This window comes from Entelurus aequoreus, linkage group LG15 (assembly GCF_033978785.1).
Source record: "Entelurus aequoreus isolate RoL-2023_Sb linkage group LG15, RoL_Eaeq_v1.1, whole genome shotgun sequence".
Classification (NCBI taxonomy): Eukaryota; Metazoa; Chordata; class Actinopteri; order Syngnathiformes; family Syngnathidae; genus Entelurus; species Entelurus aequoreus.
This window is the reverse complement of record NC_084745.1, coordinates 7,061,254-7,087,317: the sequence shown is the minus strand read 5'-3', so window position 1 is coordinate 7,087,317 and position 26,064 is coordinate 7,061,254. Positions and strand designations below refer to the sequence as shown.

Sequence of the window (26,064 nt, the reverse complement as noted above, 5' to 3'; positions counted from 1 at the left end):
GATTGGGGATCCAAAAGGGTCCCACTCATAAAAGCGTTTAAAATAAGCCATACAATATTTATGTGTTTTACTCTCAACGCTTAAATCTCGAGATCAACTTCAGATCTAGCTGTCAGTTATGCGTTTTTATTTTATTTTTTTACATGTTTTTGTTTGTTTATTTTATGCCCTTTTGTCAAATAAATGTTTTTTTAATGGCAAACACCCAAAATATGAAATATTTCCCCTCAAAAAATATTTCAAAGTGGAATATTTGATGTAAAGTAACTGGAGCCCTAAATAAGTCAAACATTCATAACAACATTAATTTAAATTCATCATTATTAGTTAAAAAAAAAAAAACACTAAAATGATCCAAAAGGGTCCCACTCATAAAAGTGTTAAAAATAAGTCATACATTATTATTTTATTTTACTTTCACTGCATAATTCTCTGGATCAACTTCAGATGTATTCGTCGATTATACTTTTTAAAATAATTTTTACATGTTTTTTGGGGGGGGGGTTTTATGCCCTTTTTGTAAAAAAAAAATTACAAAAATAAATAAAATAAAAAACATTTTAGTGGAGATTAAATAAAATATGCAGTATTTTCCCCCCAAAAAATTCTAAGTGAAATATTTGATGTAAAGTAACTGGAGCCCTAAATAAGTCAATCATTCATAACAACATTAATATAAATTCATCATTATTAGTTTAAAAAAAACAAACACTAAAATGATCCAAAAGGGTCCCACTCATAAAAGTGTTAAAAATAAGTCATACATTATTATTTTATTTTACTTTCACTGCTTAATTCTCTAGATCAACTTCAGATACTTTTTAAAATAATTTTTACATGGTTTTTTTTATTTTTTTTATGCCCTTTTTGTAAAAAAATAAATAAAAATAAAAACATTTTAATGAAGATTAAATAAAATATGCAGTATTTTCCCCCAAAAAAATTCTAAGTGAAATATTTGATGTAAAGTAACTGGAGCCCTAAATAAGTCAATCATTCATAACAACATTAATTTAAATTCATTATTATTAGTTTAAAAAAAAAAAAAAACACTAAAATGATCCAAAAGGGTCCCACTCATAAAAGTGTTAAAAATACAGTAAGTCATACATTATTATTTTATTTTACTTTCACTGCTTAATTCTCTAGATCAACTTCAGATTTATTCGTCGATTATACTTTTTAAAATAATTTTTACATGTTTTTTTGGGGGTTTTTTTATGCCCTTTTTGTAAAAAATATAATAAATAAAAAAATAAAAATAAAAACATTTTAATGAAGATTAATTAAAATATGCAGTATTTTCCACCAAAAAAATTCTAAGTGAAATATTTGATGTAAAATAACTGGAGCCCTAAATAAGTCAATCATTCATAACAACATTAATTTAAATTCATTATTATTAGTTTAAAAAATAAAAAAAAAACACTAAAATGATCCAAAAGGGTCCCACTCATAAAAGTGTTAAAAATAAGTCATACACTATTATTTTATTTTACTTTCACTGCTTAATTCTCTAGATCAACTTCAGATGTATTCGTCGATTATACTTTTTAAAATAATTTTTACATTGGGTTTTTTATTTATTGTATGCCCTTTTTGTAAAAAAAAAAACTGAAAAAAAAACCCAAAAAATTTTAATGGAGATTAAATAAAATATGCAGTATTTTCCCAAAAAATATTTGTAAGTGAAATATTTGATGTGAAAAAATTGGAGTCTTGAATATGTCAATAATTCAAAACAACATACATTTTATTTCATTATTTTTATTTGAGCAATGATAGTTATAAAATGATTGGGGATCCAAAAGGGTCCCACTCATAAAAGCGTTAAAAATAAGCCATACATTATTTATTTTTTTCACTCTCAATGCTTAAATCTGCAGATCAACTTCAGATCTATCTGTCGATTATACCTTTTTATTATTTTTACATGATTTTTTTTATTTTTGTGTTTTATTTTTTTGGCCCTTTTTTTTTTATTATTAAGAAAACTTTTTTCATGGCAAACACAAACTATGCAATTTGTTCCCCCAAAATATTTAAAAGTGGTAATTGGAGCCTAGAATATGTCAATAATTCACAACATTGATTTTGATTTATTATAATTTTTTGAACAATGACAGTATAAAAAAACAGCCTACATGTCACTTTTGTGTTATTAGAGTCAACATTGCAACTTTTTCTTGTTACATTTCACCTGTTTGCTCTTTTATTCCACTTTTTAATGTTTTTTTTTTTTTAACAGTATTTTCAGAATGTGCCGTGGGCTATTAAGAAATAAGCAGTGGGCCGCAAATGGCCCTAGGGCCACACTTTGAAGTATTGTAAACATCATTCCTTCCGCTTACCTCTGCCCGGCATGAACTCAAAGCGAATGTCGTTGAGTTCTTTCTTTAAATTTCTGCATGGATGAAAAAAATACAAATAAAAATCCTCCAAGTGAAAAGGAGCAGGCAGTGAAACGCACCTTAACCGTAAAACCAAACTAATGGGAAGCGTCTGGTTGCTGGTGGAGACAGGAAGCTGCAGGAACACACACAACATTTTTACAGGAAGTGAAATGTAAAACATCCTTAATTGGAATTGCTGTTAATTGATTCTGGGCCTTGCAATGGTACATGCCTTTCGCTGTAGTAGGAATTATTCATTATAAATCTAATATATTCTCAATTACAGCATAAAAACTTGTTTACTACATTCTGAATATGATTTTTTTGACCAGAAATAACCTTTAATCCAGTATAGTAATGCTGCTTGAGGCTGAGCCAATCAGAGACCACGATACTAAACAGCACACTCTGAGAGGTTGGGTCTCATTTAGTGGCCAATTCTACCGCAGTACTGATATTTTTACTTCTTTCAGACATTTTATGCTTGAAAATAAATGATATCACACACAAGTAAACACACTGCAGGACTGCTTGTATCGCGCATGATATCACACACAAGTAAACACACTGCAGAACTGCTTGTATCGCACATATCACATTACACAAGTGAACACGCTGCAGGACTGCTTGTATCGCATATGATACCACACACAAGTAAACACGCTGTAGGACTGCTTGTATCGCACATATCACATCACACAAGTAAACACGCTGCAGGATTGCTTGCATCGCACATGATATCACACACACAAGTAAACACGCTGCATGACTGCTTGTATCACACATGATATCACACACACTGCAGGACTGCTTATATTGCACATGATATCACACAGAAGTAAACACACTGCAGGACTGCTTGTATCGCACATGATATCACACACACAAGTAAACACGCTGCATGACTGCTTGTATCACACATGATATCACACACACTGCAGGACTGCTTATATCGCACATGATATCACACAGAAGTAAACACACTGCAGGACTGCTTGTATCGCACATGATATCACACACACAAGTAAACACGCTGAAAAACCGCTTGTATCGCACATGATATCACACCCAAGTAAACACGCTGCAGGACTGCTTCTATGGTAAATGATATCACACACAAGTAAACACTCTGCAGGACTGCTTGTACTGCACATGATATCACACACAAGTAAACATGCTGCAGGACTGCTTGTATCGCACGAGCTATCACACACAAACACGCTGCTGGACTGCTTGTATCGCACACGATATCACACACACATGTAAACACGCCGTAGGACTGCTTGTATCACACACAAGTAAACATGCTGCAGGACTGCTTGTATCGCACATGATACCACACACAACTGGTTTAAATGTAACTTAGATATTGGGTTTCACTATGTAAAGCGCTTTGAGTCACTAGAGAAAAGCACTATATAAATATAATTCACTTCACTTAACAAGTAAACCCTCTGCAGGACTGCTTGTACCGCACATGATATCACACACAAATAAACACGCTGCAGGACTGCTTGTATCACACATGATATCACACACAAGTAAACACGCTGCAGGACTGCTTGTATCGCATGTGATATCACACACAAAAAACACGCTGCAGGACTGCTTGTATCACACATGATATCACACACAAGTAAACACGCTACAGGACTGCTTGTACCGCACATGATATTACACCCAAGTAAACACGCTGCAGGACTGCTTGTATCTTGTATCGCACACGATATCACACACACATGTAAACACGCCGTAGGACTGCTTGTATAACACACAAGTAAACACGCTGCAGGACTGCTTGTATCGCACATGATATCACACACAAGTAAACACGCTGCAGGACTGCTTGTATCGCATGTGATATCACACACAAAAAACACGCTGCAGGACTGTTTGTATCACACATGATATCACACACAAGTAAACACGCTGCAGGACTGCTTGTATCGCACATTATATCACACAAGTAAACACGCTGCAGGACTGCTTGTATCACACATGATATCACACACAAGTAAACACGCTGCAGGACTGCTTGTATCGCACATGATATCACACACAAGTAAACACCCTGCAGGACTGATTGTATCGCACATGATATCACACACAAGTAAAGACGCTGCAGGACTGCTTGTATCGCGCCAGCACGTGAGAAAGAACCAAGTCAAAATGAGAGAGTGACACCTGTGTAGGAGCGACAGTCGTGGTCGTGGGTCCGTCTGTCGTGTGCAACGGCGTGTGTGGCGAGCACTGATGGCCGACGGGCGCGGGCTGCAGCGGGAAGGTGCTTCCTGCAGTCTGAGGTAGTTCTGCTCGGCCGACAGCGGGAGCGGGAGGAAGCGGGACGCTTAAAGTGTCCGTGGTCTGGAAAAACTGAAGGAGAAAGGGCGATCAAGAAGCCAGCACGTGTCCCACAATGACTATGAAGAAAAATACTGACGTACCTCTGAGTTCTGTGGGGCCTCCTTCACCCTCGGAGACTGAAAGACAAACATGTGTAAGAATGTGCGCTCAGTACTGTGGGGATTTACAGGAAGTCATGGACACACAGGAAGTCATGGGCACACAGGAAGTCATGGGCACACAGGAAGTAATGGACACACAGGAAGTAATGTACACACAGGAAGTAATGGGCACACAGGAAGTAATGGGCACACAGGAAGTCATGTACACACAGGAAGTCATGGACACACAGGAAGTAATGGGCACACAGGAAGTCATGTACACACAGGAAGTAAAGGACACACAGGAAGTAATGGACACACAGGAAGTAATGTACACACAGGAAGTAATAGGCACACAGGAAGTAATGTACACACAGGAAGTAATGAACACACAGGAAGTAATGGACACACAGTAAGTAATGGGCACACACGAAGTAATGTACACACAGGAAGTAATGGACACACAGGAAGTCATGGGCACACAGGAAGTAATGTACACACAGGAAGTCATGGACACACAGGAAGTCATGGGCACACAGGAAGTAATGTACACAGGAAGTAATGGACACACAGGAAGTCATGGGCACACAGGAAGTAATGTACACACAGGAAGTAATGGACACACAGGAAGTCATGGGCACACAGGAAGTAATGTACACACAAGAAGTAATGGACACACAAGAAGCAAGAAGTAATGGACACGCAGGAAGTAAGAAGATACAGGACATAATGGACACAGGAAGTAAGAAGATGCAGCACACAGGAAGTAATGGACACAAAGGAAGTAAGAAGATGCAGGAAGTAATGGACACACAGGAAGTAAGAAGATACAGGAAGTAATGGGCACACAGGAAGTAATGGACACAAAGGAAGTAAGAAGATGCAGGAAGTAATGGACACACAGGAAGTAAGAAGATACAGGAAGTAATGGACACACAGGAAGTCAGAAGATGCAGGAAGTAATGGGCACACAGGAAGTATTGGACACGCAGGAAGTAAGAAGATGCCGTAAGTAATGGACACACAGGAAGTAAGAAGATACGGGACATAATGGACACAGGAAGTAATGGGCACACAGGAAGTAATGGACACACAGGAAGTAAGAAGATGCAGGAAGTAATGGACACACAGGAAGTAATGGACACAAAAGAAGTAAGAAGATGCAGGAAGTAATGGACACACAGGAAGTAGGAAGACACAGGAAGTAATGGACACAGGAAGTAAGAAGATACAGGAAGTAATGGACACACAGGAAGTAAGAAGATACAGGAAGTAATGGGCACACAGGAAGTTAAAGGCACAGGAAGTAATGGGCACACAGGAAGTTAAAGGCACACAGGAAGTAATGGGCACACAGGAAGTTAAAGGCACACAGGAAGTTAAAGGACACACAGGAAGTAAAGGACACACAGGAAGTAAAAGGCACACAGGAAGTTAAAGGACACACAGGAAGTAAAGGACACACAGGAAGTAAAAGGCACACAGGAAGTTAAAGGACACACAGGAAGTTAAAGGACACAGGAAGTTAAAGGAGAGTCAAAGGCCTCCCTTGTTTAACCCTTGGGGATCTCCCAGATGGGGTGAGTGTTCAAGGTCCCGGTCTAAAGTCTTAAAAGTCATATCTATTATTTTTATTTGTTTTAACTTTCAGCCCTTAAATCTCTGTATAAACTTCAGATCCATCAGTCGATATGAAGTTGATGTTTTTTGGTTTGTTTTATGCCCTTTTATGTCAAAGAAAACCAAACCAGTTTTAAGGCAAAAGCATGCTATTTCTGTGAGCACATGCACACGACTCTGATGTCACTATAGCAACATCAGTTTTATGACATGGTTGTCAAGGCAACTATGTGTCTACTATGACTATATGGTACTTTATGGTACTCTGGGGCTATCTAGTGGTTGAGGGGTCAAATTACAACTCTAATAGGATTTGCACGTATTTCGAAGGGAAATGCCTGGATGGGCGGTATAGCTCGGTTGGTAGAGTGGCCGTGCCAGCAACTAGAGGGTTCCAGGTTCGATCCCCGCTCCTGCCAACCTAGTCACTGCCGTTGTATCCTTGGGCAAGACACTTTACCCACCTGCTCCCAGTGCCACCCACACTGGTTTAAATGTAACTTAGATATTGGGTTTCACAATGTAAAGCGCTTGGAGTCACTAGAGAAAAGCGCTATATAAATATAATTCACAAAAATTCCGTGTTCATGGACAAGGATGATAAAATAACAGGTTTACAGTGTTTTGAAAAATGGCCGTTATAAAGGGAGTCAATGGGGGACAAAAGGGAACTCCAATGTATACCCCCTCGATAGCTTATGCTAAAAATAACTTGGCATAAAAAGGACAATGCTAATTAATTCTCTTACAACTCTTGTGGCCATATTCTGATGCATGATGTCATCTTCAATGGCAATAAAAAGACCCAAAAAAGGTGCCGGTATCCCCAAGGGTTAAGTGTCTTCTAGTCCTGCCTGCTTTGTTTTCATTTAAAGTGTGTGTGCATGTGTGTGTGTGTGTGTGTGTGTGTTCTGGCAATGCTTACTTAATGGGGACATTGCTCTGTTTACACAGTCACTTTTAGGGGACCTCTGACGGTAAGGGGACAAAAAACAGGTCCCCTAAAGGGAAACCTTTTTAAATGATAGTCAGATCCATTCCAAAGATGCCTAAGTGAATTTTAAGCTTTGGCCCATAAAACGTGTTTACTGGTTAGTAGGGGTGTGGGGAAAAAATCGATTCGAATTTGAATCGCGATTCTCACGTTGTGCGATTCAGAATCGATTCTCATTTTTAAAAAATCTATTTTTTTTAATTTATTTATTTTATTTTTTTTAATTTTTTTTTTATATTAATTTTTTTAATTAATCAATCCAACAAAACAATACACAGCAATACCATAACAAAAAATCGATTCGAATTCGAATTGCGATTCTCACGTTGTGCGATTCAGAATCGATACTCATTTTTAAAAAATCTATTTTTTTAAATTTATTTATTTTATTTTTTTATATTAATTTTTTTAATTAATCAATCCAACAAAACAATACACAGCAATACCATAACAATGGAATCCAATTCCAAAACCAAACCCGACCCAGCAACACTCAGAACTGCAATAAACAGAGCAATTGAGAGGAGACACAAACACCACACAGAACAAACCAAAAGTAGTGAAACAAAAATGAATATTATCAACAACAGTATCAATATTAGTTACAATTTCAACATAGCAGTGATTAAAAATCCCTCATTGACATTATCATTAGACATTTATAAAAATTTAAAAAAAAATGAACAATAGCGTCACAGTGGCTTACACTTGCATCGCATCTCATAAGCTTGACAACACACTGTGTCCAATATTTTCACAAAGATAAAATAAGTCTAGGGCTGCAACTAACGATTAATTTGATAATCGATTAATCTGTCGATTATTACTTCGATTAATCGATTAATACTCGGATAAAAGAGACAAACTACATTTCTATCCTATCCAGTATTTTATTGGAAAAAAAACAGCATACTGGCACCATACTTATTTTGATGATTGTTTCTCAGCTGTTTGTAAATGTTGCAGTTTATAAAAAAGGTTTAGTAAAAAAAATAAAAATAAAAATTAAAAATTAAAAATTAAAAAAAACAAACAAACAAAAAAAACCTCTGCGCATGCGCATAGCATAGATCCAACGAATCGATGACTAAATTAATCGGCAACTATTTCAATAATCGATTTTAATCGATTAGTTGTTGCAGCCCTAAATAAGTCATATTTTTGGTTCATTTAATAGTTCAAACAAATGTACATTATTGCAATCAGTTGATAAAACATTGTCCTTTACAATTATAAAAGCTTTTTACAAAAATCTACTACTCTGCTTGCATGTCAGGAGACTGGGGTAGATCCTGCTCAAATCTATGTATTGAATGAATAGAGAATCCTTTTGAAACGGGAAAAAAAATCGTTTTTGAATCGAGAATCGTGTTGAATTGAAAAAAAAATCGATTTTGAATCGAATCGTGGGACACCCAAAGATTCACAGCCCTACTGGTTAGTTTGGATCATCCATCATGTCATATTTAATTTGAACTTTTTTTTTTAAAAAATAAATGGTCCTCAGTAGTCACGTACAAATTTGTGTGAATTATGCAAAATTATTAAAATTTGGTCCCCATGAACCATATTAACTCTTTTCCCCCAGGGTCCCCAGTAAGAATGATCGGCACATTACTTATCAATCCAGAGATTTAAAGACGTGTATGAGCTAACTGGGCAGTGGCCATTTTACCTCATTTGTTTTTATGCCTCCACAACCTGTAGAAAGGGTGGTCCCCACAAGTGATGATCAAAAACTTGGTCCCCATTCCAAATGATAACCTGTATGTGTGTGTGTGTGTGTGTGTGTGTGTGTGTGTGTGTGTGTGTGTGTGTGTGTGTGTGTGTGTGTGTGTGTGTGTGTGTGTGTGTGTGTGTGTGTGTGTGTGTGTGTGTGTGTGTGTGACGACTAAAGTACGTGGAAATAAGAAAGGTTCCCGTCTACATTTAGTTGACACCGTTATGTGATCAAACTGTGAAACCAGCAAGCAAAGGAGGAAGGTTTTAGTCAGGCACCTTGCAGTCCGACATGAGGGCAAACTGAGCACTTTGAAGGCGGGCCTCGTTAGTAAGTTGAGCGCACACAAAACAATAACGCACTGATTTCGAACACAACAGGTCCAGTTTGCCGACATGTCGCTGACGGCAAAGCAGAGCACAACTGAAGCAAAACCATTCGGTAAGTGCAAGTTGCAACTGATTGGATGTGATTTTAATAGGAGTTTCAAAATAAGAGAAGAGAGAGGATCCAAACAAATACAGATGGCTTCCAGGAAGAACAACTCTCGGTGAACATTGCTTGCCTACGTCACCGTGTGTACGTTTGAGAACGGCGGGTCAAACTAGTCTTCATTGAGGTAAGGCTGCCTTCGTAACAGTAAAATAATATATGAATATACAGTAAATTTACCCTACTTTCTGGACTATAGACCGGTATATAAGTCGCACCCACTGAATTTCAGAGGAAATTCCCCCCCCCCCCGTATATTAGTCGCAGATGTATACGTCGTGAAATGAGTTATTTCTACAGAAATATTCTGTAAATGTTTATTTACGTATCTTAATTGTTTCCAAACGGTGTCTGTGACACGGCAGTAAAACGGCTGATCAAACAAAACAGAAGTCATGGTCTCCAATCAGCTATACAGACTCCATAACTCCACGGTGACGTTTTGGTGAATTTACTGAAGAAATTTGTGAAAGTGAAAACACTAGAAAAAGAATGCCATTCTAAATGAATAATACTAACAGAGACACGAGTAAACGTGTTAGCATATTAGCTAATGCTAACGACGCTAGCGTCATTACATGACGACAGCACGTACAAATATGCTTGAAAACGCTCCTATATAAAATGGAGAATATAACTGCCTTTATTAATTATAAATTGGAGAAATTTACTTCATACTGGGAGAATTGGGTCAACTATGTCACGCCCCATAAACCTGACTTTAATTTTAAAAATTAGTGATTGTATTGAGAAAAAAAAAAAAAGGGATTACTCCCTATGTGTATATGTATGTATGTATGTATATATATGTGTGTATATATATATATATATATATATATATATATATATTTATATGTATGTATATGTGTGTATGTGTATATATATATATATATATCTGTTTATATTTTATTTTATTTCTGATTATTATTATTATTAATGTATTATTATTTATTTTCTTTTTTTCTTTGTTTATTTAATCGATGTATTTTTAGATATTACTTTGTTTTTTTTGTTCTTTCCTTCTTTCTTGGGGGGGGAGGTGGGTGGTATGGGTGGGATATAAACAAAAATATTTTGTTTGGGGGGGGCTGGTGGAGAGGACTGGTTTGGGGGGGGGTGTATTTAAAAAAAACAATTTTTTTTTTTTTCTTTCTTTTTTTTACATAAATAAATACAATCATGTTTGCTTACGGACTGTATCCCTGCAGACTGTATTGATCTATATTGATATATAATTTATATATTTTGTTTTTTATGTTGATTTCATTTAAAAAAAAAAAATAAAAAAAAATAAAAAAATTTTTTTTTTTTTTTTTTTAATTTCTTGTGCCGGTACCAATCGGTCCCGGGCCGCGGCCCGGTGGTTGGGGACCACTGGGGTAGACAATAGATGTATATGAATTATGTGACTATGATGTAATGGATAGGAATGTCTGATGCTGGATGTCAATAAAAATAAAATGAAAAAAAAAAAAAAAAGAAAACACACCTACAGACGTCATACATGGGAATATTTAGTAAATAAGACTTGTTGTAGTTATATTGTAAAACTCCACGGTGACATTTTGGTGAATTTAAGGAGAAATTTGTGGAACTGAAACAATACAAAAAGATTGCCGTCGTAAGTTAATAACACTAACACAGACACCAGTAAACGTGTTGGCATATTAGCTAATGCTAACGACGCTAGCTTGATTACATTACGACAGCACGTGCAAATGTGCGTGAAAACACTCCTACAGACATCACACATGGGACGCTTTAGTAAGTAAGACTTGTTTTAGTTATATTGTGAAACTTATAAACATTGCTTGGACTGATGAATGAAGAATCCATCCGAGTAGATACGCTATGGACGGCTAGCAGACGGAACGACACTTGTACTTCCGGTTCAAAGCTTTAATTCCCATTCACCCAGCAGCACCTGCAGTGAGCGAACTCATCCAAAAGATGGCGCAATAGCACAAACAACAACACACCGTTTTAGCGCCTTTGCGTGATTGTTTTTTTTAACCATTTGCATTATGGCCGTCAGCGAAGAAAAGTCCATAAATTAGCCGCACCGTTTTATTAGCCGCTGGGTTCAAAGTGTAGGGGAAAAAAAGCATTATTATTATTATTTTAATAAGACATATTTTCTTTCTTTTAATCATTTTTGAAAAATATGAATCGATTTTGTAATCGAGATGAATAAAAATCGCGATTCAATCGATTTTTTGTTCACCCTTAGCGCTTAGATTTTTTTATTTATTTATTTTTTTCATAAAGAAATACAATCATGTGTGCTTACGGACTGTATCCCTGCAGACTGTATCGATCTATATTGATATATAATGTATATATTGTGTTTTTTACGTTGATTTAATACAAAAAATAATTATACTTTTTTAATTTTTTTATTTCTTGTGCGGCTCGGTACTAATCGGCCCGCGTGGCCGGGGACCACTGCCCTACGTCAACAACACGGTCGGCGGCCCGTCGGTGCGCAGCTCGTACATCGCCGCCCTCTACTTCACCCTCAGCAGCCTGACCGGCGTCGGCTTTGGCAACGTGTGCGCCAACACGGGCGCCGAGAAGATCTTCTCCACCTGCACCACGCTCCTCGGCGGTATGCCGGACGCCTCGTATGGAATAACGTGATTGGGCAGGCACGCTGTTTATATCGTGGGAAAGCGGACGTGAAAAAGGGATGTCCTCACTCAGGAGGGGGCGTGGCCTCCAGCGCCGGCTGAAAATCAGGAGATTTTCAGGAGAATATTTGTCCCGGGAGGTTTTCGGGAGAGGCGCTGAATTTCGGGAGTCTCCCGGAAAATCCGGGAGGGTTGTCAGGTATGGTGCGGAAATACGACCATATCACACCAATTCTCAAATCCCTTTACCGACCAGGATTGAATGCAAAGTCTCCCTACTAACCCACCAGTGCCTCCATGGAAATGCCCCCCCTCTACCTCAAAGAACCACTCACCCCCAAATCCTCCACACGACACCTCCGCCCCGGACAGGCTAACCTCCTCCAACCTCCGAGGACAAAGCTACGAACTTTCTGCTACGCCGCTCCCAGTCTGTGGAACGCTCTCCCTGACCACCTGAGGGCACCACAGACTGTGAATGCTTTTAAAAAAGGCTTAAAAACCCTTCTTTTTAGATATATGCATACTAGTTCTAGGTATTAGGACAGGGGTGGGCAATTAATTTTTACCGGGGGCCGCATGAGCAACCCGAGCACTGCTGGAGGGCCGCATCGACAATATTTCAATAAAATTTTGCTCAATATTATTTTTGATATATACCGTAAGATAAATAATAATAATAATAATTAATAATAAAAGTAATACTTCAACATAGTGTGTGTAACAGCATTCCATGACTAATATAAATAAATTAACATTAATAATAAATGACAGTAAAATAAGCACACGTATGACTGAGGAGTCATAGTGTAACTTTGTGTGGTGTTTGAGTTGTCCGACTTTTTGTGTGGCCATAAACGCACCAGTGGTTTAGTGCTATGCGTGTTGGTGGCAGATGACAAGTTGGTTTTGGCCTGGTTTGTACGGCAGAAAATGACTAGTTTTTCGAGATAGAAGTGTTTTACTTATGTTTTTGGTGTGGTTCTGGCCGAATATAAACAGTTTTGCTCAATAAAGTGATCGATATAATTCCTGTCCTCGAAGCATCTCGATAGACGTTACAATAATTGAACGGTGTTCAATTGAACGGTGTTGACGAACACCGTTAGGGCCGCTTGTTGTCACTGTCACTCAAAGTTGCATTGCAAAATTACATAGAATAAATATGTTTATTTTGTTTAGAATTCAGATGGGATTTGATTTGGTGCGCGGCATATATTTGCTGCGCGCAGCAGGCGCTAGCAGTGCGCAATTGCGCAGGCACGCACCTTAGAGGGAACGTTGCTTGGCAGTCCATGTCTTGTTGGAAACACGCCATTCTTCATCAACTTTTCTCTTTTTAGCGTCACGGGTGTAAACCGTGCATCACTTGTCGCTGCATGTGCACCTTCACTCGCAGGTTACACGCGGACACACGCCCATAAAGAATAATTTTCAAAATAAAAGCAGCACAGTTGTATTGCGCGCACGACATAGATGTTTTTTCAACTTTATTTTTTAATTAATGATTGCAGCTGTTCACATTCACTCACAATCACGCACACGCATACGTCCACACGGAAGTAATACAAATAACGATTTTCAAAACAAAAGCAGCACCGTTGTATTGCACACTCGACATAGATACTTTTTAAAATTTATTTTGTAATTTATAATTGGCCTCACGCGGGCCGGACAGGGACGCACAAAGGGCCGGATGCGGCCCGCGGGCCGCAGAATGCCCAGGTCTGTATTAGGATGTTCTAGTTTTTATTTTTTTTAATTTTTTTTAATATTTTTTTTAATACACTGTAGCACTTTGAGGTTGTTTGCTCAATGTAAAGAGCTTTTTACAAATAAAATCTATTATTATTAGGGATGTCCGATATTATCGGCCGATAAATGCGTTAAAATGTAATATTGGAAATTATCGGCATCGTTTTTTTTATTATCTGTATCGTTTTTTTTTGTGTTTTTTTTATTTATTTTTTTTATTTATTAAATGAACATAAAAAACACAAGATACACTTACAATTAGTGCACCAACCCAAAAAACCTCCCTCCCCCCATTTCTTTCTGTTATCAATATTCTGGTTCCTACATTATATATCAATATATATCAATACAGTCTGCAAGGGATACAGTCCGTAAGCACACATGATTGTGCGTGCTGCTGGTCCACTAATAGTACTAACCTTTAACAGTTAATTTTACTCATTTTCATTCATTACTAGTTTCTATGTAACTGTTTTTATATTGTTTTACTTTCTTTTTTATTCAAGAAAATGTTTTTAATTTAATTATCTTATTTTTTTTTTTTTTTTTAAAAGTACCTTATCTTCACCATACCTGGTTGTCCAAATTAGGTATAGTAATGTGTTAATTCCACGACTGCATATATCGGTTGATATCGGTATCGGTTGATATCGGTATCGGTAATTAAAGAGTTGGACGATATCGGAATATCAGATATCGGCAAAAAGCCATTATCGGACATCCCTAATTATTATTATTATTATTGTTGTGTCCCTGCCTAGCTAGCGAGAGTGCTTCCTCATTAGGGGAACGCCATCTGTATCGTGGCGGCAAGTGAACAACCCTGGGCGCAGGAATCTCCAGCGGGTAGGAGAAGCGCACTTGTCGGCGGGGGGCGCCGACAGGCTTCACCTGCTGCTCCTTCGCCGTCAAACAGAACACACACACACACAGGTGAGATGCCGCACACGCGTGACACTTGCTGACGCGAGCGAGGACAAACGTGACGTGAGGCCGCGCTCGGGCCGCACTCACCCTCAGGGCGGCCACCGCCGCTTTGCCTTCCTCGCTCTCCTCGTCCAGCTCGTCGTCGCTCCACTCCCACTCGCCGTCCTCCGTCTTGTGCAGACGCCCGCTGGAGCCCGGCACGCGCCGCACCTGTGGGAGCACGCCGGCCTCATTAGAAGGACGCCGTCGGCGGGGAGAAGAGCGGCGCCTACCCTTTTGGAGCGCTCCGTTATCGTGGGAGCCCGATGGAGAAGCTTCTCCAGAAGGTAGTCATGAGTCTGTCACAGAGGAAATAATGTTATTATTAATAATTAATTATATTTATCATTGTGGAAACACTGATCATCTTAATGATTTCTCACATTAAATATATATAGAAACAGATAAATATCAATATGCAACACTTTATTTTTATATTTTCTCTAAGTGCACATTTTTCAAATTGAACATTTTCAAATGATCACTTCTAAGACACACAATATCCCATTTTAACTAGCGAGCCACAAACATTTTTTTAACAAATCATGAATTACTTTGCACCATGTTTGTACAAATAATAACTCATGTAAAATAAAAAAAAATAAAAAATAAAAATTTATGGAACATCATTAGTAATTTTTCCTGATTAAGATTAATTTTAGAATTTTGATGACATGTTTTAAATAGGTTAAAATCCAATCTGCACTTTGTTAGAATATATAACAAATTGGACCAAGCTATATTTCTAACAAAGACAAATCATTATTTCTTCTAGATTTTCCAGAACAAAAATTTTAAAAGAAATTCAAAAGACTTTGAAATAAGATTTTAATTTGATTCTACAGATTTTCTAGATTTGCCAGAATATTTTTTTTGAATTTTAATCATAATAAGTTTGAAGAAATATTTCACAAATATTCTTCGTCGAAAAAACAGAAGCTAAAATGAAGAATTAAATTAAAATGTATTTATTATTCTTTCAAAAATAAATTTACTTCAACATTGATTTAAATTGTCAGGAAAGAAGAGGAAGGAATTTAAAAGGTAAAAAGGTATATGTGTTTAAAAATCCTAAAATCATTTTTAAGGTTGTATTTTTTCTCTAAAACTGTCTTTCTGAAAGTTATAAGAAGCAAAGTAAAAAAATAAATGAATTTATTTAAACAGGTGAAGACCAAGTCTTTAAAATATTTTCTTGGATTTTCAAATTCTATTTGAGTTTTGTCTCTCTTAGAATTAAAAATGTCGAGCAAAGCGAGACCAGCTTGCTAGTTGTGGGGAGGCGGGGCCGGCGGACCGACGGCGCCCGTTCCAAGATGGCGGCGAGGAGGCGTGGACGAGCAAGCGGCAAGGCGGGGTGCGCTGGGAGCGACGCCGCCATCAGCACAAGGTGCGTGGAGCGCGCAGCTGTGGACAGTGCAATCACCCTCTCGGACCGTGTAAAAGGGCGAGAGACGTGAACATCAAGAAAGGAGACGGAGAAAGACGGCGGACGGGAGGAAACCGTCCTCTGCTGCCACGCAAACGACGGCGACGTGCTGCTGAAAAGCAGACGGCGGACGGGAGGAAACCATTCGTGTGCTCACGTGAGAAAAAAGGCAGCTGCTGAAAAGCACGCAAAAGACTCTGTGATTGAAATAATAAAGAAGTCTAAACCGTCTCACGACAATGTCTTCCCTGGGTGGTCCTGAGAACCTGCACGACAGTTAGGACTGTCACACTAGGAAATAAATACAATTTAAAAAATAGGAGGCAGCTCACTGGTAAGTGCTGCTATTTGAGCTATTTTTAGAACAGGCCAGCGGGCGACTCATCTGGTCCTTACGGGCGACCTGGTGCCCGCGGGCACCGCGTTGGTGACTCCTGCTCTATGTTATTCATTCACAACATAGAGGCTAATGACACGACTTTCGCTCACAATACAATAATTGTTTGTTCCCAAATATTTTGAAGTTGCACAGATTACATTTTGGGAACATATGTGACTAAAATGGTTGTAAATTCAAGCCCTTGAAATATTACTTAATTACTTGAATTAAAGTAATATCTGGATCGGGATAATTTGGCTTGTATATAATATATTTATATATATATATATTATGGCAAGCCGTTAAGGAAATTAAATATATATGGAAGTCTGAATAGAAATGAGAAAGGTTTATATATACTGTAAATAAGAAAGACTTAGTCTGCTGATCTGAAAAAGAGCCAAAGCTGTCAAAGAGCTGAGGGACCGTCTTCAAAGTGCAAAGCTGAAACAAACAATGCAAACAATAAAATGCAACTTCCAGGGCTTGAGAGTAACGTAGTCCCGTCGTCCCGGGGACGGTAAAAAAAATGCACGGGACGAAATTAAATGCTCCCTGGGATTTTTTTTCTTTTTCTTTTTATGTATTTATTCATTTTACATTAAATGTCTTGGTTTTTCCACCCTCTGAAAATCCTATGAAATGTTTAACAAGCCATCCTATAATAATACAACAGCTATTAATGTAACAATACAATAAAACAAATATATTTAATTATGTTTTTTTCATTATTTTAACTGTATATAGATTCTACAAGAAACACAAAACTTAAAAAACTAAATTATTTACAATTGCAGACACAAGGTTCTTGTTCTGCAGTGCTGTGTGCTAATGTGCTTCGCACACCTGCAGGACCGCAAGAAAGGTCGCAGAGAAAATGCGGACTGGATTTTGAGTGATGTGGGCATTTTCTATATGAACAAGTGGAATGGATTGGACACTAAAGGGGCTCTCTACCTTACGCTATGAAGTGAGGGGAAACTGAGTGAATGATGACAGGTTATATGATTATTTATTTTAAACTCGTATTCGGGCCACTTTATAATGAATATGTCGGCATGTATTTGTAAAAAAATAAAAATAAAATAAAAAATAGAATTTTTATTTTTATTTAATTTTTTTTTTAACACCAAATTATTTAGGGGGGCTTAAGAACATTTTAGGGGGGCTTCAGCCCCCCTAAAATAGGCCTAACAATGCCAATGATGCATATAATCACAGCAGTATGATGATTCTATGTGTCTACATTAAAACACTCTTCTTCATACTGCATTAATATACGCTCATTTTTAAACTTTCATGCTACTAAGTCAATTTAGCAAAAGTGTATTTATGAAACAGTTATTAAGCAGTGGCACAAACATTCATGTCATTTCCAAAACAGAAAGTGCAAGATTGTCAGAGACATTTTGAAACAAGCTATGAGTGCACTTTTGTGCATGATGTCACTAAGATGACATATCAAAACAACACTCAATTAAAGTGCACTTTTTGTACAGAACGCCACTACAATAGTTTAAAAACAAATAAAGTGCACTTTTGTGCATGATGTCACACAAGATATTTCAATAAGTGTCAAATAAAAATGAGCTGCATAATAGGAAATCAAATAGTGTATGTCCTTCACTATGTGGTAGGTTCCTGCGGACGTTATCTCCTTCTGTTGTTGACTATTTTTTTCATACGGTGTTGATCTGGAAATTGTTGCTTCGGCAGATGTTGACATGCGGAGTTTCAAGCACTCTTCATTCTCTAGCGGGCGACTTTTCAAATGATGCTACAAATTAGCAGTAATGCTACTTTTTGTAGCAACGCATAGTTGACATATTAGGGTTGTCTGTTCAACATCTTCCCGCTTGAAGCCAAACCACCGCCAGACAATGAACCCCGTGCTGTTTTTCTTGGGAATTAATTCTTCTTCCTTCATTTGTTACCAGATTGGCACCTTCTCTCTCTCGTATTACCACTCGCACCACTCCGCTGGCATCGCAGCTAACGTTACCCATGCCGCTACCTGTCTGCTCCGCGAGGGCGTATGACGTTGCACGCGCGACAGTATGTGACGTGTGTAAGAAGGTGCGCTTGTTTTATGTCTCTGTGAGAAGGAGAGACAAGAAAGAGTGAGAAGAGCCTGTAGTGTAATGCCCGCAGCTAAAAGCAACTGCGTGAGAACGTATACTCCAATATCACGATATAGTCATTTTCTATATCGCACAGAGACAAACCCGCAATATATCGAGCATATTCCATATATCACCCAGCCCTAGTTTGAATATGTTTTCTGTAGGTGGACAAACATTACACATACCTTCCTTCACTGGTGACAGTATTTGTCCTACTAATTTTAGTGGTGCTTGAACTCACCATTGTTTGTTTACATGTGCAACTTTCTCCGAAAGTAAGACGTATTTTATGCCACTCCGTCTCATTTTGTCCACCAAACGTTTTATACTGTGCGGGAATGAATCCTTGTTGATGCTAATTAGGCATATTTGGTCAGTGCATGATTGCAAGCTAATTCATGCTAACATGCTATTAAGCGTGCTGTATGTACATATTGCATCATTATGCCTCATTAGTAGGTATATTTGAGATGATTGAATTTCCTTTACTTATGTCCTTTGTGTATTTCATTTATAGTTGCATGTCTCATGACACATTATCTGTATGTAATATTGGCTGAATTTCTGATAGTTGTTTGTGTGCCGTGTTGTTCCAGACCACAGCAAACATTACCCAGCTTGCAGCGGTTGTAATAAATCCTTTAGAAGAAGACGTTTCCTTTAACTTGGACACACACATCTATACCTTTGGTCGTTCTAAGATGGTCATTTCCAGGAGTTATATCACCCTCTGAGAAGTTTTACTAATGTTTTCCAATGTTGTAAAAATGTGTCGAATAAATATTACAACAAATTTTTGCATCAGCCTGCAACACATATTAATTTTGATAGTAGGCTATTATAGACACATCATGTGTTGTCTTCATTATAACACTTATATAGGACTTTTAAAGTCATTTTGATAGTAGGCTATTATAGACACATCATGTGTTGTTGTCATTATAACACTTATAAAATACTTTTAAAGTCCTTTTGATAGTAGGCTGTTATAGACACATCGTGTGTTGTCTTCATTATAACACATATATAACACTTTTAAAGTCCTTTTGATAGTAGGCTAATACAGACACATCACATGTTGTCTTCATTATAACACTTATATAAGACTTTTAAAGTCATTTTGATAGTAGGCTGTTAGACACATCATGTGTTGTCTTCATAATAACACTTATATAAGACTTGTAAAGTCCTTTTGATAGTAGGCTATTATAGACACATCATGTGTTGTCTTCATTATAACACTTATATAGGACTTTTAAAGTCATTTTGATAGTAGGCTATTATAGACACTTACATCATGTGTTGCCTTCATTATAACACTTATATAAGACTTTTAAAGTTCTTTTGATAGTAGGCTGTTATAAACACATCATGTGTTGTGTTCATTATAACACTTATATAAGACTTGTAAAGTCCTTTTGATAGTAGGCTATTATAGACACATCATGTGTTGCCTTCATTATAACACTTATATAAGACTTTTAAAGTTCTTTTGATAGTAGGCTGTTATAAACACATCATGTGTTGTGTTCATTATAACACTTATATAAGACTTTTAAAGTCATTTTGATAGTAGGCTATTATAGACACATCATGTGTTGTCTTCATTATAACACTTATATAGGACTTTTAAAGTCATTTTGATAGTAGGCTAATATAGACACTTACATCATGTGTTGTCTTCATTATAACACTTATATAGGACTTTTAAAGTCATTTTGATAGTAGGCTATTATAGACACTTACATCATGTGTTGCCTTCATTATAACACTTATATAGGACTTTTAAAGTTCTTTTGATAGTAGGCTGTTATAGACACATCATGTGTTGTCTTCATTATAACATATATATAAGACTTTTAAAGTCCTTTTGATAGTAGGCTAATACAGACACATCACATGTTGTCTTCATTATAACATATATAAAATACTTTTAAAGTCCTTTTGATAGTAGGCTAATACAGACACATCACGTGTTGTCTTCATTATAACACTTATATAAGACTTTTAAAGTTCTTTTGATAGTAGGCTAATATAGACACATCATGTGTTGTCTTCATTATAACACTTATATAACACTTATAAAGTCATTTTGATAGTAGGCTAATATCAAAGTGTACAAAGCTTCACTACAAAATGGGCTTTTGTCGGGTCTGGAGCTCATTGTTCATATCTACTTTGCGTCTTGAAGAAATGTGTTTCACTATACAAACCTCTTAATTTACAAACCCCGTTTAAGAATCAATTAGGTTCGTAAATCGAGGTTTCACTGCTTATGGAAAACGTGTTCAAAGTCTTCAAATGGACTTTTGTCGAGTCTGGAACCCATTTGTCATATTTACTTGGTCTTATGGTGAAATTTGCTTCACTATACAAACCTTTTTAATTTACAAACCCTGTCCAAGAACAAATTAAGTTCGTAAATCGAGGTTTCACTGCATATGGAAAATATGTGTTTCGTGTGGTTTCATTGAAATTGCAAATCTTCCCAGCTTCCTCCAATGCAGCATGAGTGTTGCTACGACGCCACCCTCTGCTGTACACTTGAGGTATTGCAAGTCTTGGCCCTCAAGCTGGATTTGGCCTGTGCGACGCGCTGAGTCAGCAGTCCGGTTTCTCCGGTCCAACTGCTCACGCCCCGCTGTCAACACCGGTTAAATATGCCAGCGACGCTGCGTCAGACACGTTTGTCAGACAGGAAGTGGGAGGAGTTTCACTTCCTGCCCGCGTTGTTGCTGTGTTAAACTCGGCGGCGTCTTCATTTGCAGACCGTGACTCATCAAGCAAACCCCTACGGCGCTTATATAAGACTTTTAAACCCCTACGGCGCTGTGGTAAATCCACTCGGTCGCCTACCTTTGCTTTCGTGAAGAACTTATGCTTCAACAACTCGGAGGACGTCGGCCTGGGAAGCAGAAAGGCAAATGAACGGTGTGGAGGATGACAAACATGTTTTACTGACGTTAAAATAACATTATTTGTGATGATACGGCAGCAATAAAGGAAGAAATATAAAACAGTGCTTTAGATTCATCATTTTGACGCAAGTGTAATTCAACAACTTCCCCACCAGGGGGAGCCCTATATGTGTTCAAAGTGTACAAAGCTTTATAAAACATGGACTTTGGTCGAGTCAGGAACCCTTTATACATATTTACTTGGTGTCTTGAATAAAGTAACTTCACTATACAAACAAACCTCTTACTTTACAAACCCGGGTCAAGAATCAGTTAGGTTCGTAAATTGAGTATCATTAGGAGTCCTTCTTCGAGCTGCAGTTTGACCCACTTAACATGCTTGAAAACTCACCATATTTGACACACACATCAGGACCTGCAAAAATTGCCATCTAATAAAAAAACCAAACCCCAAAACTGCGCTTTAGTGCCCCCTAGGAAAAAACAAAAACAAACTGCCTGTAACTCCCACTAGGAAAGTCGTAGAGACATGAAACAAAAACCTCTATGTAGGTCTCACTTAGACCTACATTTCATAATTTAACATTCTCGGGCAAAAACCAACAGGAAGTTGGCAATTTCCCCTTCAAGACAAAAGTTTACTAAAAACACTAATTTTTGCCTCTTTGAGCTGTAATTTGACCCCCTTAAAATACTTCAAAACTCACCAAACTTTTCACACACATCAGGACTGGGGGGAATTGCGATCTAATAAATAAAAAAAACGAACCCCAAAGCTCAAAATTCTAGCGCAATTTTGAATAAAACAGAGACAAAACTGCTCCTCAGAGGAAAACACAGACAAAACTGCTTGTGTGAGTTCAAACCCCGGCCGGGTCATACCAAAGACTATAAAAATTGGACCCATTACCTCCCTGCTTGGCACTCAGCATCAAGGGTTGGAATTGGGGGTTGAATCACAAAAAATGATTCCCGGGCGCGGCTACGCTGCTGCCCACTGCTCCCCTCACCTCCCAGGGGGTGATCAAGGGGATGGGTCAAAAGCAGAGGACAAATTTCACCACACCTAGTGTGTGTGTGACAATCATTGGTACTTTAACTTTAACTTCTGGTAGGAACGTCTTAGAGACATGAAACAAAAACCTCTATGTAGGTCTCACTTAGACCTCCATTTCACAGATTGAAATCCTTCAGCAAAAATCAACAGGAAGTTTGATATCCCCCCTTCAAAACAAAATTGTTGTAAAAAGCGGTCACCAAACATCAAACATTATCTCCTCTGAGCGCGTTTGTCGTTTCGGCTTCAAACTACTACAGGAGAGAGATTGAACCCTTCTGATTGACGGATACTCAAAGAGCTTTGATAAGTGCTACGGTTTTGATTTTACGAGCCTTCAAAGAAAATAACCACTGTGCCGCAGCACCTAGGAAAAAAACACAGACACAACTTCCTCTAACTCCCAGTACGAATATCGTAGAGACATGAAACCTCTATGTAGGTCTGACTTAGAGCTGGATTTCATACACTGACATCCTTCAGCAAAAATCCACAGGAAGTTGGCAATCACCCCTTCAAAAAAAAAGTTTCATAAAAACACTCATTTTTGCCTCTTTGAGCTGTAATTTGACCCCCTTAAAATACTTCAAAACTCACCAAACTTTTTACACACATCAGGACTGGCGGAAATTGCGAACTAATAAAAAAACCGAACCCCAAAACTCAAAATTGTGCTCTAGCGCCCCCTAGGAATAAAACACAGACAAAACTGCTCCTCGGAGGAAAACACAGACAAAACTGCTTGTAACTTCCGGTAGGAACGTCTTAGAGACATGAAACAAAAACCTCTATGTAGGTTTTACTTAGACCTGCATTTCATAGATTGACATCCTTCAGCAACTAGCACCTGCCAAATATGCGGGCCCGACCAACGCTGCTTGCAGCTTTAATGTTTATATTGATTCTTATGAGGAATGTGTGGTGTTGAGCAAATATTTATTAAAATCACCTCTTCTCCGGATCCTTCTGCAGACACATGGAGATCATCTTCCTGAAGGACTTGCCATATTTCTTCACCATCTCCTTGTCGGTGACGCCGGTCTCCAGGCCGGGGGGGTCGTTCTGCAGCGTCAGCATCAACACCTGAACGCACCGCAGAGCTTTGATTGAAATAGTCCTTAACTGGCAGCTGACATCACACACGTCCTACTAGGGGTGTGTGTTAGAATAATTATGCGTAAGTTATCACACAACTCTTATGCTTAAAGGCCGTTGCTATAGTTATCATCAATTGTGCTGAAGTTGTACTTTTCTATCTGTGCAAAGCGAGTCGCCTCGTATCAGTGTTTGTGTCCAGAACCGGCCTGCTGACTGCCAACGGCGAACATCGAGTGCCGTGACGCAGACTGAGCAGAGACAGGGCGATATCACGAGTGTCTGCACATTTGCATTTCATGAATAGTCATATATTGTGTCTAAATGGGGCTGCTGAGATTACCCCCCTTCCTTCAGAAGCAGCCTCAGTGATGTAACCAGGGACCTCCCAAATAAATAGAGGAGCACGTGGGCTGGACTTTAGAGCGTAGGTTGTTTCTGTAACTAGAGTACAGCCCAAAACGTCTCTCCTCATTGAGCAAAATGTAACTCTGTCTCTGCATGATTCCTTGCTTCTTGTCTGTTTAATAGATGTCATCAGTGTTTGAACCTGACAGTGTGAATCTTTGGACACCAAACTATTCGATCCATTTCCGGTTCCTCGGGTGGAGATTCCTTTAGGAATCGATTTAAACCGATTCTCGCAACGTATTATTTGGTATAATAATTATAATGAAACCTTTTCAAAAGGTTAGAAAAAGCTATTTCTGGTTGCATGGAGATGGCCTACAAAACATATTTTTTTAAATGTATTCTTATAAAAATCAACAAAAATAATGAATAAATTTTTTTTTATAGATTTTTGAATTGGGACATGACGATTCGGATGTGAATTTATTTTTTTGTGCAGCCCTCGTGGGCGCTTGGTGTGTGAATCTTTAGTCACCCATTGATTCGATTCGATTGCGATACCTGGTGTGACGATTCGATTCAGAATCGATTCTCGCAATATATTATTTGGTATAATAATTATAATGAAACTTTTTCAAAACAGGTTTAAAGGTTAGAAACACTATTTCTGGTTGCATAGAGATGGCCTACAAATAGAGATGTCCGATAATATCGGCCTGCCGATATTATCGGCCGATATATGCGTTAAAATGTAATATCGGAAATGATCGGTATCGTTTTTTTTTATTATCGGTATCGTTTTTTTTTTTTTTTAATTTATTTTTATTAAATCCACATAAAAAACACAAGATACACTTACAATTAGTGCACCAACCCAAAAAACCTCCCTCCCCCATTTACACTCATTCACACAAAAGGGTTGTTTCTTTCTGTTATTAATATTCTGGTTCCTACATTATATATCAATATATATCAACACAGTCTGCAAGGGATACAGTCCGTAAGCACACATGATTGTGCGTGCTGCTGCTCCACTAATAGTACTAACCTTTAACAGTTAATTTTACTCATTTTCATTCATTACTAGTTTCTACGTAACTGTTTTTATATTGTTGTACTTTCTTTTTTATTCAAGAAAATGTTTTTAATTTATTAATCTTATTTTACTAATTTTTAAAAAAAGTACCTTATCTTCACCATACCTGGTTGTCCAAATTAGGCATAATAATGTGTTAATTCCACGATACCGATATCGGTATCGGTTGATATCGGTATCGGTAATTAAAGAGTTGGACAATATCGGAATATCGGATATCGGCAAAAAGCCATTATCGGACATCCCTACCTACAAACGTATATTTTAAAATTGATTCTGATTTTTTTTTTTAATTACCGCATTTTTCAGACTATAAGGCGCACTTAAAATCCTTTCATTTTCTCAAAACTTGTCAGTGCGCCTTATAACCCGGTGCGCCTAATGTACGGAACAATTCTGGTTGTGCTTACTGCCCTCAAAGCTATTTCATTTGGTACATGGTGTAATGATAAGTGTGACCAGTAGATGGCAGTCACACATAAGAGATACGTGTGGACTGCAAGATGACGTCAGTAAACAACAGCAAAACTTTAAATGTTCCATTGAGAATATAAAACATTACACATGGCGCTCAAAAAGCTACGATGGATTGCCGGCGCGTT

The 26,064-nt window shown here is 37.8% G+C and overlaps 1 protein-coding gene across 1 annotated transcript in view; it reads right to left on the bottom strand.

Annotated features, from left to right (window-relative positions):
• Positions 1–1,822: 1,822 nt before the first annotated feature.
• The window catches only part of LOC133630366 (serine/threonine-protein kinase OSR1-like), a 96,811-nt gene continuing 72,569 nt past the window's right edge, over positions 1,823–26,064 (bottom strand). The window contains exons 8-15 of the mRNA XM_062021936.1: positions 23,870–24,003; positions 21,802–21,850; positions 15,248–15,313; positions 15,063–15,185; positions 4,838–4,873; positions 4,578–4,766; positions 2,471–2,526; positions 1,823–2,404 (exon numbers count right to left, since the gene is read on the bottom strand). Coding sequence (XP_061877920.1) covers positions 2,335–2,404; positions 2,471–2,526; positions 4,578–4,766; positions 4,838–4,873; positions 15,063–15,185; positions 15,248–15,313; positions 21,802–21,850; positions 23,870–24,003 — 723 coding nt within the window. The 3' untranslated portion in view covers positions 1,823–2,334. The remainder of the gene's footprint in view (positions 2,405–2,470; positions 2,527–4,577; positions 4,767–4,837; positions 4,874–15,062; positions 15,186–15,247; positions 15,314–21,801; positions 21,851–23,869; positions 24,004–26,064) is intronic.